Source organism: Ceratosolen solmsi, unplaced genomic scaffold (assembly GCF_000503995.2).
Source record: "Ceratosolen solmsi marchali unplaced genomic scaffold, CerSol_1.0 scaffold2, whole genome shotgun sequence".
Classification (NCBI taxonomy): Eukaryota; Metazoa; Arthropoda; class Insecta; order Hymenoptera; family Agaonidae; genus Ceratosolen; species Ceratosolen solmsi.
In genome coordinates this window covers 5,461,861-5,473,015 of record NW_011948422.1, presented here as the reverse complement: position 1 = coordinate 5,473,015, position 11,155 = coordinate 5,461,861, and the positions used below count along the sequence as shown (strand labels likewise).

General features: G+C 34.7%; 2 protein-coding genes across 3 annotated transcripts; both read right to left on the bottom strand.

Annotated features, from left to right (window-relative positions):
• Positions 1-2,215: 2,215 nt before the first annotated feature.
• LOC105361863 (pro-resilin-like) lies at positions 2,216-5,608 on the bottom strand. 2 transcript variants are annotated; one of them, XM_011499146.1, is made up of 3 exons: positions 5,476-5,608; positions 3,731-3,856; positions 2,216-2,495 (listed from the first exon to the last, which is right to left on the bottom strand). In XM_011499146.1, exons 1-3 carry the CDS (start codon positions 5,485-5,487, stop codon positions 2,238-2,240), a joined length of 396 nt encoding a protein of 131 aa, XP_011497448.1. In that variant the 5' UTR covers positions 5,488-5,608; the 3' UTR covers positions 2,216-2,237. The 2 variants fall into 2 exon arrangements, with proteins under 2 accessions (XP_011497448.1, XP_011497447.1); XM_011499145.1 differs by lacking the exon at positions 5,476-5,608 and having other exon boundaries at positions 3,731-4,238.
• A 1,530-nt stretch (positions 5,609-7,138) lies between these two features.
• LOC105362036 (pro-resilin-like) lies at positions 7,139-10,214 on the bottom strand. Its single transcript, XM_011499360.1, has 3 exons — positions 10,185-10,214; positions 7,765-9,651; positions 7,139-7,630 (listed from the first exon to the last, which is right to left on the bottom strand). The coding sequence occupies exons 1-3, from the start codon at positions 10,191-10,193 to the stop codon at positions 7,139-7,141; spliced, it is 2,388 nt and encodes a 795-aa protein (XP_011497662.1). The 5' UTR covers positions 10,194-10,214.
• Between the last annotated feature and the right edge of the window lie 941 nt (positions 10,215-11,155).

Genomic DNA, 11,155 nt, shown 5'->3' with positions numbered 1-11,155 from the left:
AAAAAGCTGATAGAAATGATGATGCTGGATAGAATGAGAATGAAATTTCATTATAAATTTAAAAATTTTCAATCTCACGACCTTTCTCTACTATTTATCAATACTAGAAAATTGTAAATTATGTTGTTGAGTTTCTTTTTTCTTGGTACGTAGATATTTATGCAATTTCGATTTATAATTTAAATTATTTTAAATGTATATGGGAGCATATAATTTTCGTCACATTAGTGGCGTGCACGTTTTGCGGTCTAAAAACAATATCAGTTTACTTCAACTTTGACTTGTCTAATGTTACAAATCTTCGCGTAATTTGGAAAATTAGAACCACAATATGTACATACGTTTACATGTGAATCAGTGGAATTCCGTATTTAGTGATTCAACCATCCATTAGATGATTTTCACTTATTGTGCATACGATATTTTTTATGAGAAGTAAGATACATGAATTGTGTGATTGTTTCTTTACAACTTTTAGACTATTTTCCTGACAACTAGAATCGAATAAAATATCAAACGAAAAGCTTTATTAATTATTTTGTTCGAGAATCAAAGAAAAATGATAAAAAAAAAAAAATATATTTATTATATATTTATACATAAAGCTTGTTTTTAATTGCTGCCACTTATTTGCTTATCCCCAAGTAGGGAATAATAAATTATTTAATTCTATACATGTTTGAAGAATTTATAAATAGGACTGCAACGCTCTACTAATTTATGAAATGATAATAATATTGTTTAACACTTTTAATACATTATAGATGAGAATGATAAGTCTCTCAAAATACGTATAAATTCATTATAATATAAGATTAATATTTAATGCAAAAGTTTATTTGAAATTTAGTAAATTAATAGTGCAAGGGATGAAGAAATAAATGATTAATGCAGAAAATTTTTGTTAAAAATTCTATTAAACAAAAAAATTACTAAATTTGCTCAAGGAAATTTGTCTTTTCTACATTTGAGAAAATATTGGACACTACATGTATCCTTACGAAAAATACGATGTGTTATGTATTTAATGTATGCAGAATATGTAATCAGAATCTATAGTTACGTGTATTTATACATCCATCGAAAAGATCGCGAGTAAAAGTTTTATTGACGGGCGTTCGAACATTGTTTCTCCTCGGGCAATTACACTTATAATGCCTCATCGTGCAATTCGTTTTATCGCCGAGACGCTTATATGTGCCCATGAAAAAACAAATTTTGGTCTCGCCCCTTTTTATCCAACGAATAACGCCTGATGTAGGATCTCTACCGCTTCGAGCTACGCATATAAGTTATAAGAACCCGGCACTGCCGTAACTTTCACGTTCAAATACTCCCGAATGTATAATCTTTCTTTCTCTTTTCCCGTTCTTTCTCTTCATTGCCCGCTCGCTCCCTCCTCTTCACTATCAGTCTTTCTTTCTTCTTTGCTCCTCTCCTCCCGTCGCCCCCTCACCGCACTCCCAGCCCCTCATACTACCAAGGTCACTGTAGCGAGAGTTAGCGAGGCAATGAACCAGCTGACGCAAGAGGTGCTTAAATAAAGTCAATTAATAAGAGGGGGATGAGGAAAAAGTGGTAAGAAGAACAAATGTGAACGAGGTGCACAGGCTGTTTATTATTAAATGTCATAAATTGCCGCTTGACACTTTCGGCGGTTTTTTAATACGCATTCTGATGCTTTATGCGTCCGGCAAATAATTGATCGTTTCAGCTAATAAATATGAGCGATACGGGTATGGAATATTTTATCTTATTTTTGGAAGAGTAATTCGTATGTACATAGGTGCAACGCAATCTTTTTTTTTTTTTTTAACGATTTCGTCAGATTTTTCCAAATTATTATTTAGATTGAAAATTCTTGTGACTCGTATCTAGAAGCAACTAAAGTTTTATTTTCAAGCACGGAGACATAAGTGGCTGTTAATAAATAATGTTCAATGGTGACAAAGCATATAATCTTTTTTTCTTTTTCCCTCTTTTTCTTTCTGTTTCTTTTTTTTCTTCTTTTCTTTTCTTTGTTTTTTTTTGTTTTTGTTTTTTTTTTTTTTTACCGCAAATGTTTATTCTCTATCTTTTCTGGGAAGGCCATGAAAAAATTATACGCATTGCACTCAACTTTTGAACATTATGAGAAAGATTTTTCATACATAAAAATACCTAACATAGAGAACATAAAACTAATATGTAAACAACCACTACAATGTGTAAATAATGGCATATCCTTTATTTTTCAATTATTTTTTTCTATATTTGTATCCCTCGGCACCGCCTGACGGCGATGGTCCGGGGTACGAAGCCGTACCCTCATATCGAATTATTGGCCTGTAGCCGCCTTCGTCGGCCACGTAGTCGACGAATTGTGTTCTACCGTCCGGAAGGAGAACGTGATAACTTCCGGTTGCTTCGTCGTCCTTGCGCATCTCTCTGTGGCCAAAGTCCAGGCCAGCCATTGCGTCCTGAACTTCGTAGGAAAATTCGTAGTTTACTGGATCCTGTGAAATTTATTCCTCTCCGTTATTACGAGCGTTATTTGATTGTTCCTTTATTGTTTGTTTGTTTGTTTGTTTTTTTATCTCTTTTTGTTTCATTTCGAAGGGAAGGAGATAAATATCATTTTACTTACGCTTTTTTTGGATTTTCATGTTTGTATTGTACGATATTATTGGATGGCTTAAGCACCGAACAAACAATAACAATTGTTTATTCGACTTATTTTGAAGAAAGCAAGCTTTCATATTCTTCCTTATTAAATCAAGATATGTCGAGCATTATATTTAAAAAGCTTAAAATACGTTGAGATAAAAATTGCTTCTAATAATATTCATATTTAAACTTTATATTTTATGTATAATATTTCCATGTTAATTTATAAAGAATTTCATTGTTGTTAATTCTTATAATTATTTAACTTCAAAGTAGTTATTTTAATGCCTAAACTTTGCATTGTACTTAATGAGCTTGAACATTTTATAATAAAAGTAATTGCTATTAGTGTAATAACATTCTTCATCATATAAACTTGTAAATATTGAAAAAAAAAAATTAATTTTCTTATCTTAAATAATGAATATTGTTTCTGTAACAAAGAAGATTTTTAATGAACAATAATTATATTAAATTCCACATTTTATGAAAATTCTCTTCGTCAATTATTACTTATAAGCATATAATATTTTAATTGAAAACTCTTCTCTCAATTATTTTACGGGTGCTTCGAAATCTCTTGAAATAAACTAAATAATAAAAACTTTGTCTGAAATAAATGATTGTGTACTTAATGCTGTTATACGTAGTATGGTATATGAAATGTCTGGAAATATTTTTTTTTGCAAACTCTACGATTCATCCGTCTGTTTCATGCGAATTAATCTCCGGTGGATCCTTATTCTATTATATATGAAAGTATACTCGTATAAAGTACAGCGATAAGAAGTATTTTATTCTTAAATTATCGTCTGTTTGTTTTTATATTAATACGTATTTTAAAAGATACTTCGTCATTTTTTTTTTTTTTTTCATTAGATGTTAATTCATGAACAATAGCTATTTAAAATATGTCGGTCGATGATCAGGCGGAACTTTCAATTTCCCACTTTCTAAATGCTAGCATTACGACAGATATAAACGGCACGAAGGGCGCCTTTGCATAGTGTACTGGATAACTTTGGTTAGTTGTCGGAGGTTCAGTTAATTAGCCGAATAAATGTACGAGGTGGACATTGCATACCCCTGCCCATTCGTCTGGATGGCCATGCTGTGGCCTTGGAGCCGAGGGGGAGGCACTCGGCGGTAGATATGCCGGTCCTTGCGGCTTACTCCATGTCGCGACTAGCATTGTCGATAAAAGCAGTGCCTGAAAAGAAAGTGACATGTAAGTTTTAAACCCCTTTGGGGGAATCGGTAGTTGTGCCGACGCGTTTGTATGCGCACTTGCGCTATGGACGCACGTATGCGCACGTATTTATGTGTATGAGAAAATATTTGACATAGTCGCTGGATTCCAAGTTAATTAGGACTTGGGTTTGAGAAAGTCGGCGAGCAGCGAGATCAGCAAAGGGTAGCGCAAAACGCGCTTGGCATTTCCAAAGATAGAGAAAGAGAGGAGCGAACGCTGGAAGAGGGACACAAAAGAAAGAAACAGCTGGACGAAATATACTATGTGATGAAATTTACTGGATTGGTACGAATGTAATTAACTGTCTTATGGGCGATAAAGAAACGTTAAATTAAAAGCCTTAAAGGATTTCGGAATAACTAACTTCTTCGGCCCTACATTTCTGTCTGCGAGATTTTGTTAATCCGAGCAAAATAAAGCGAAACAAAGATTTCTGAAATTAGCGTATCAAAGTTAATAAATTATTATTCATATTTACAGCAACTTTAGAGTAATCATAGTGAATAATTTCTTTAATACAGTTAATGGCGAAGGATATTTATTTTATAAATTTTATTTAATTTACATTTTTACATTATTGATTGAATATTTTTACTTCTTTCCACATTATACGTTCTACTATTGCGTTAAGATATTTTAAAATTTTAATTTCATATTTATTACTTAATATTAATTTTAAATAAATTAATCAAGCTTATTCAATTTAATATGAAATTTAAAATAGGCAATTCATGAAGCTGAGTATAATAATTATTACAGCTTGTTTGAGTTTTGATTTTGTTTACTATGTTACGAAATTCTAAATTACTAAATTCCTAAATTTACTTGGTCCTGAAGAAAATACTAATATTTGTCTTCGTTCTGTATTAAATTAATTAAACAACGACAGATATTAAAGAATTTTTTTCACATAATGCAATGTATATTAAATATCTAAAATTTAAGAATAACGTATATTCAATTTTTCGATCTTTCAGTCTTTAATTATGAATTTAAAAAACTACTATATATCCGATTAATAAATTAAATAACTATGTATGAAATAATTGTGACTCGTATTATTTAATAATACTTATTTTTACACAAATATCGAGCAGCGTATAAATTCAAATATTTAATTATAATAATAATAAATAGATAAGCAGATAAATATTTGAATACAAATGTAATAGTAGTCAGATAGAATTTAACTATAAACTAATGATTTTTAATAAGTAAAAATGAATGTTAACCATAAATATCAATAACATTAGAGAGACAGAATATAGTTTAATAAATTAATTAATGAGTATAATACGCTGATACTATATTTAATAATGATAATTCACTACACATCAACATTATCAGTTAATTATATTATATTAATATATGAAGTGTGCATTAATATATAATAATTTTGTATTATTTCGCACTATAGTGAATTGAATTTCATATTTACAATTACAAGAGGCTTGCCGTAATGTCATAAAGAAATAATATTTCCATGAAAATGCGATAATATATGAAAATATCTTCTTAGCACAGGTAATTCTTCATTCGTAAGGATTTATGGCAATTAGAAGAAAAAAAAAACTTACCTTAAAACTCATGAGGATAGCAGTGAGGCTTCAAACTACGGAAGAAAAATCAGTACTAAGGCCGCACAGAAAACATCGAACGTTTTATACACTTGGGGGTTCCAGGCTGCGGATGATGCTTTGAAATAAAGGTTAAAATACAGTAATTTGTCGCATTTATAATATAAATGACTGTGCGATTGCATTTAATAAGAAAACCGCAGATTGGTGTCAGCGTTGATGACGCCAGACTAAACATTTGTCTGGCAAGATTTTACGGGTCGATTTCCTGCTTTGTGGTGCCATCAAATAATTGAGCAGTCTGGGCCTCCTCCACGGCACTAGTTTATCATATAAGATTGCAACTATTTATTTCAAAATTTCATTTTATATTAATCATTTTTATGCCCGTTCGTATTATGCATTATAAAAGCAATTAACGTTTAAATTAATAGTATTAGCTTATTAATATTCAATGAGAATTATAAGGACTTATTGTGTATTAAATAATACGTGTATATAATTACTTGTTTTGAAATTGGGTATTAAGTAATATTTGGTTTGAGTTCTGAAATTGCTTGTGATAATTAATGTAATACCTTCCAAAATTTAGCCGACTTATTGCCTATTCTCTAAGCAATCCATCTAAAAGCCGAAAAAAGTTTTCCTATGAAATTTTGCACTTTTGCATGTGCCTGTAGTATTAACTTTATGAATCGCGTAATAGACAAGTGAAATTGCAATATACCAGTTTATTTTTCCTTATGAAATAGATTATACTGCGACACAGTCTCCTCGATTATTTTCCTCCTAGTTATATAGATCTTTCGTAAGAACCAAACAATCATATAGAGGTGCCGTCTACACGTTCATCCCATACGTATTTTCTTCTAACCTTAGATGGATAAGTGAAGCATTGATAAAGAGTGCGAATTTAATTGTATAGACATGAATACGGATGATACTGGAATTCCCAGCAGTTGAGATGCTAAATAATGAATTAATTAGTCTATCATTATAGTTGGAAATGTTGTTACATATTGTCTGTCTGTTATGTGAGCGTGTGCGTGTGCGCGCATGCATTTGCATCTGTTCGAGCAAAAGCCTAAAGTCTATATAGTCGAATAAATTAATTAGCTTAGATATAACGAATTAATAAAAGGATATTGTTAAATAAAAAATACATATCTTTACGAGTAACCACATTTTTATTACTAGTGCGGCTGCTTTTTTTTTTTTTTTTTTTTTTTTTTTTTTTACTACGGATATTACAAGTATTTTTATCAAGAGTATTGTTGTTTTAAAAATAAATAACACAAGCGTACAAAATAGATTGAATAAACGATTTACAGCGAAAAATTATAAAAATAATTACATTAGACTTTTGTAAAGTTATGATATTTTTTGAATTAATACTGATACAATCATATGTTGACGTTTCATGACAAATGACATGCAAATACAAAATATACATTATATAATGCATAAAAAGTCTTAGATCAAAATGCAATTAGTATTGGTATCCACCATTGCTCGCAGCATCACCACCACTGCCAGTGGGATAACCACTGCTTTCACCTTGGTTGCGGTTACTATTGTTATTATTATTAAATCCACTATTAGTTGGTGCGCCCGATGGATAACCTATGCAAATTTATCAAAATAAAAAATTAAAACGTATATATCATCGCTTTTCAATAAATATTTTACCATTATTATTATTGCCAAAATTATTGTTATTTAATCCTCTATCGTTCGGGCCATTTTTTCCATTCCCGGGACCACCGGATGTATAGCCAGAATTACCATTATTGAAACCGGAATTGGGGCGTGGACCCGTAGAATAGCCATTGTTACCATTTCCAACTTGTCCACCAGTTTGTCCTCCGGATGGTCCACCAGATGGATATCCTCCACTTCCACTGTTGCCCGAGCCATTGCTGGAGGGATAACCATCTGCACCGCCGGCATCGGCATTAGCTTCGCCTTCGTATCGAATTTGGGGCTTAAAACCATCTTGATCTGCCTCATACTCTACAATTTGTTTTCTGCCATCTGGCAAAAGAACATTAAATTCGCCTTGTGCACGATGGCCATCACGCATTTCTGTATGTCCGAAATTACTACCTGATTCGTCGTCTTTTACTTCGTAAGAAAATTCGTACTTCGCCGGCTCCTAAAATAATAGTAAATGAAAAATTTCGATTTAAAAAAAAAAGAAAAAACAAAAACAAAAAAAAAAAAAAACTATAATCTTCTTTCATTATTATTTAAAAGTCAGTAATATTAAAAATATATAAGTATTCTTACGTCATTTCCCTCATCGAGTCCATTTCCTCCAGGACCACCAGACGAGTAACCATTTTCATTGCCATTTACGGCTCCCGATGGTGGTGGCCCGTAACTGTCTTGTACTTGTCCACCAAATCCATTATTACCACTTCCGGTATTAGAAGCACCACCATTGCTTGTTGGTCCTCCAGTACTGTATCCATTACCACCCGAAGGACTGTAATTATTTGCTGACTGGCCACCATTGCTGTTTTGTCCAAATCCATTTCCAGTCTTAGTTTGTTGACCTTGAGAATATCCATCAGATGAAGATCTTCCTGCACCACTAAATCCATTGTCATTTGACGGCTGTCCGTACAAACCTGACGGTTTACCGGCGTTAGTACTTTGGGCAGTATTGGCCCCACTATTAAATCCATTTGAAGGTGGACCATAACTGTTGGATGGTTTTGCGTTTGATCCACCATTACCACCAAAACTGCCACTACTGCTTGGTCTTCCATTTGCACTTGTGCTACCAAAACCGCCACCATTATCACCGGAAGGTGGACCATAACTATTCGATGGTCTTCCGTTAGAGCTTCCAAATCCATTACCATTTTGTGATCCTCTACCATTATTAGTCGTCGGCGAACCATAGCTATTCGATGGTTGAGAATTACCTCTTCCAAATTCACTTCCTCCAGATGGCGGAATATAAGTATTGGATGACTGAGCGTTCCTTCCTGCAAATCCATTTCCTCCCGATGGTGGATCATAGCTATTCGATGGTTGACTATTTCCTCCTGATGGTGAACCATAACTGTTCGATGGCTGTGTATTTCCAGCTGACGGTGGGCCATAGCCATTCGAAGGTTGAGCGTTACCTCCATCAAATCCCCTTCCACCTGACGGTGGGCCATAATTATTTATGGGTTGAGCTTGATCTCCCCTCCCAAATCCATTCCCTCCTGATGGTGGACCGTAACTGCTCGATGGTTGACTGTTTCTACCCGACGGTGGACCATAACTGTTCGATGGCCGACTATTTCCTTCCGATGGTGAACCATAACCGTTCGATGGTTGAGCATTCCTTTCTTCAAATCCATTTCCTCCCGAAGGCGATCCATACGAGTTCGATGGCTTAGAACCACTTTGGCTTCCGAAATTGCCAGAGGCTCTTTCACCACCAAAATTGCGTGGGCCAGTTGTCGGTGGTCCATATGAGTTGGAGGGCCTATTGGCATTTCCTCCGCCAAAACCATTTCCAGCGGACGATCTCTCGGGATTTCCATTGCTGTATCCATTGCTACCTTGAGGAGGCCCATAAGAATCCGACGGTCTCGTTTGTCCGTCATTTCCACTCGGATAGCCATTACCAGCCGAAGACGCACGACTTCCCGAATTTCCACCTCTGAATCCACTTCCAGCCTCGGGTGGCCCATAAGAATTTGACGGTTTGCCGGTATTTCTTCCTCCAAGTCCAGTATTACCTGATGGTGGCCCGTAAGAATCAGAAGGCCTACCACCGGGAGGTTGCTCGTTGATTCTACCTCCACTAGCACTACCTCTGTTTCCTCCGAAATCACTACCGCTTACCGGTGGACCATAAGAGTCCTGCGGCCTTTCAGCGCCACCATTCACACTACTGCCTCCGTTAAATTTATTGGCTTCGTTATTACCAAAACCCGGTGGGCCATAACTACTCGATGGCGCTCCCCGACCATTACTGCCGGCGTTGAAATTGCCACCAGGAGCTTGACCGCTACCGCTTTGGAAATCTGGAGGTCCGTATTGATTAGAAGGACTTCCGCCGTTCGGATGGCTACCGCCGAAGCCACCACCATGTCCTGGCGGGAGGTAAGAATTTACCGGTGGCTCCGGACGTGCCACACATAACGCTAATACTCCCATTAAATATATTATCTAGAAAGTCACAAAAATACATTAAGTCACGTTCATTTAAAAAAATAATAATAAACTTCAATTAAATGTAATATAATTGGATTTTATTTGATTTTACAATAACGATATTCCTGAACAATTTTCTTATTTTCTTCTTTTAAAAAGACTATAATTTAGCATTACTAGAGGGTATAAAGTATACACTAATACATAGCTAAACTGCACGATAATTCATGTAATTTAAAAATATTAGTCTACATAATGATACATTAGTGCCATTAATTATAAATTGTTCTTGCACAACCGATATAGATCATTATTTTATGTTTTAAAGAATTTTTTCATCCGCAATTATAAATCATAGACAAATTACATCTGCGTATTCAAACTGCTTAGGGAATATACATTATTATCAATAATGATTTAAAGTTTATTATATCAGTAAATAATATATACGTGTATATGTATAATTTTATGAAAAATAGATGTAATAAAATGTTTCTGCTGTTAATTCGAAGCTCTCACATAATTACACATTAAACAGTCTCTCTCACCTTCTCCATGACTGACGAATTAATTAATAATCTGAAAATGCTATAACTTTTTACTCTCTCTCTCTCTCTCTCTCTCTCTCTCTCTCTCTCCGGAGAATAAATAAAAGGGTAGTCCCGTAAGGGAGTCCCCTTATAACTAACGGTGCACACAAACGCCCTTTTCGTTATAAGCACCAGTGTGCAAGCAGAGTTAAACGCGAATGACAAACTCGAAGCCGTAATCGACTTTATATACTGCCCGGCTCTGTCTGTAGCATTAGATCATGGATTTGGTGCAACTCTAGCGAAGATTTACAGCGAAGATCGTTATAACTGTGTCATGACGGTGAATCTATCGTTAGCTCCGCGAAGGCAATGTTAGTGTTCATACGTTGGCATCTCACGGCGTCGGTTAGGGGGAGGGGGGCGGACCTTCGAGTTAAGCATACATACGCGCAAATAAGACAGAATGAGAGTGATAGTGAAAGACGGACACACAGAGAGAGAGAGAGAGAGAGAGAGAGAGAGAGAAAGGGAGAGTGAGAGTAAGTGAGAGATCTTGACTCACTAGTTGTCTATAGCAACATCTTACCGGCAAAGGATTCCCATACCCTCTCTATTTCAAATCGTCGTGTTCGCGATTATGTGTGCGCGCGCGCGTGTGTAGTCGTGCACTATAGCTGCATATACACGTATATTTTATGCGCTATAACAAAGTTAAATGAAAGGGTAACTGCAAAATCTAGGGCGACAAATATATACCTCCCACTATAAGCATTTTAAGTCTTTGCTCAATGGTGAGTCTGACGAAATTAATAGCAAAACTGGCGAAATTCATGCAAATCAATGTTTTATAAAATAATACAAAATTTTCTTTTTAATGATAAAAATATTAAAGTCTTGATCGTAATAAACTTCCGACAGTTATGCATTAATTAAACAGCGTGAAAATCACACGAATATTAACACGTGCATAAGTGGGAAATGCGTCA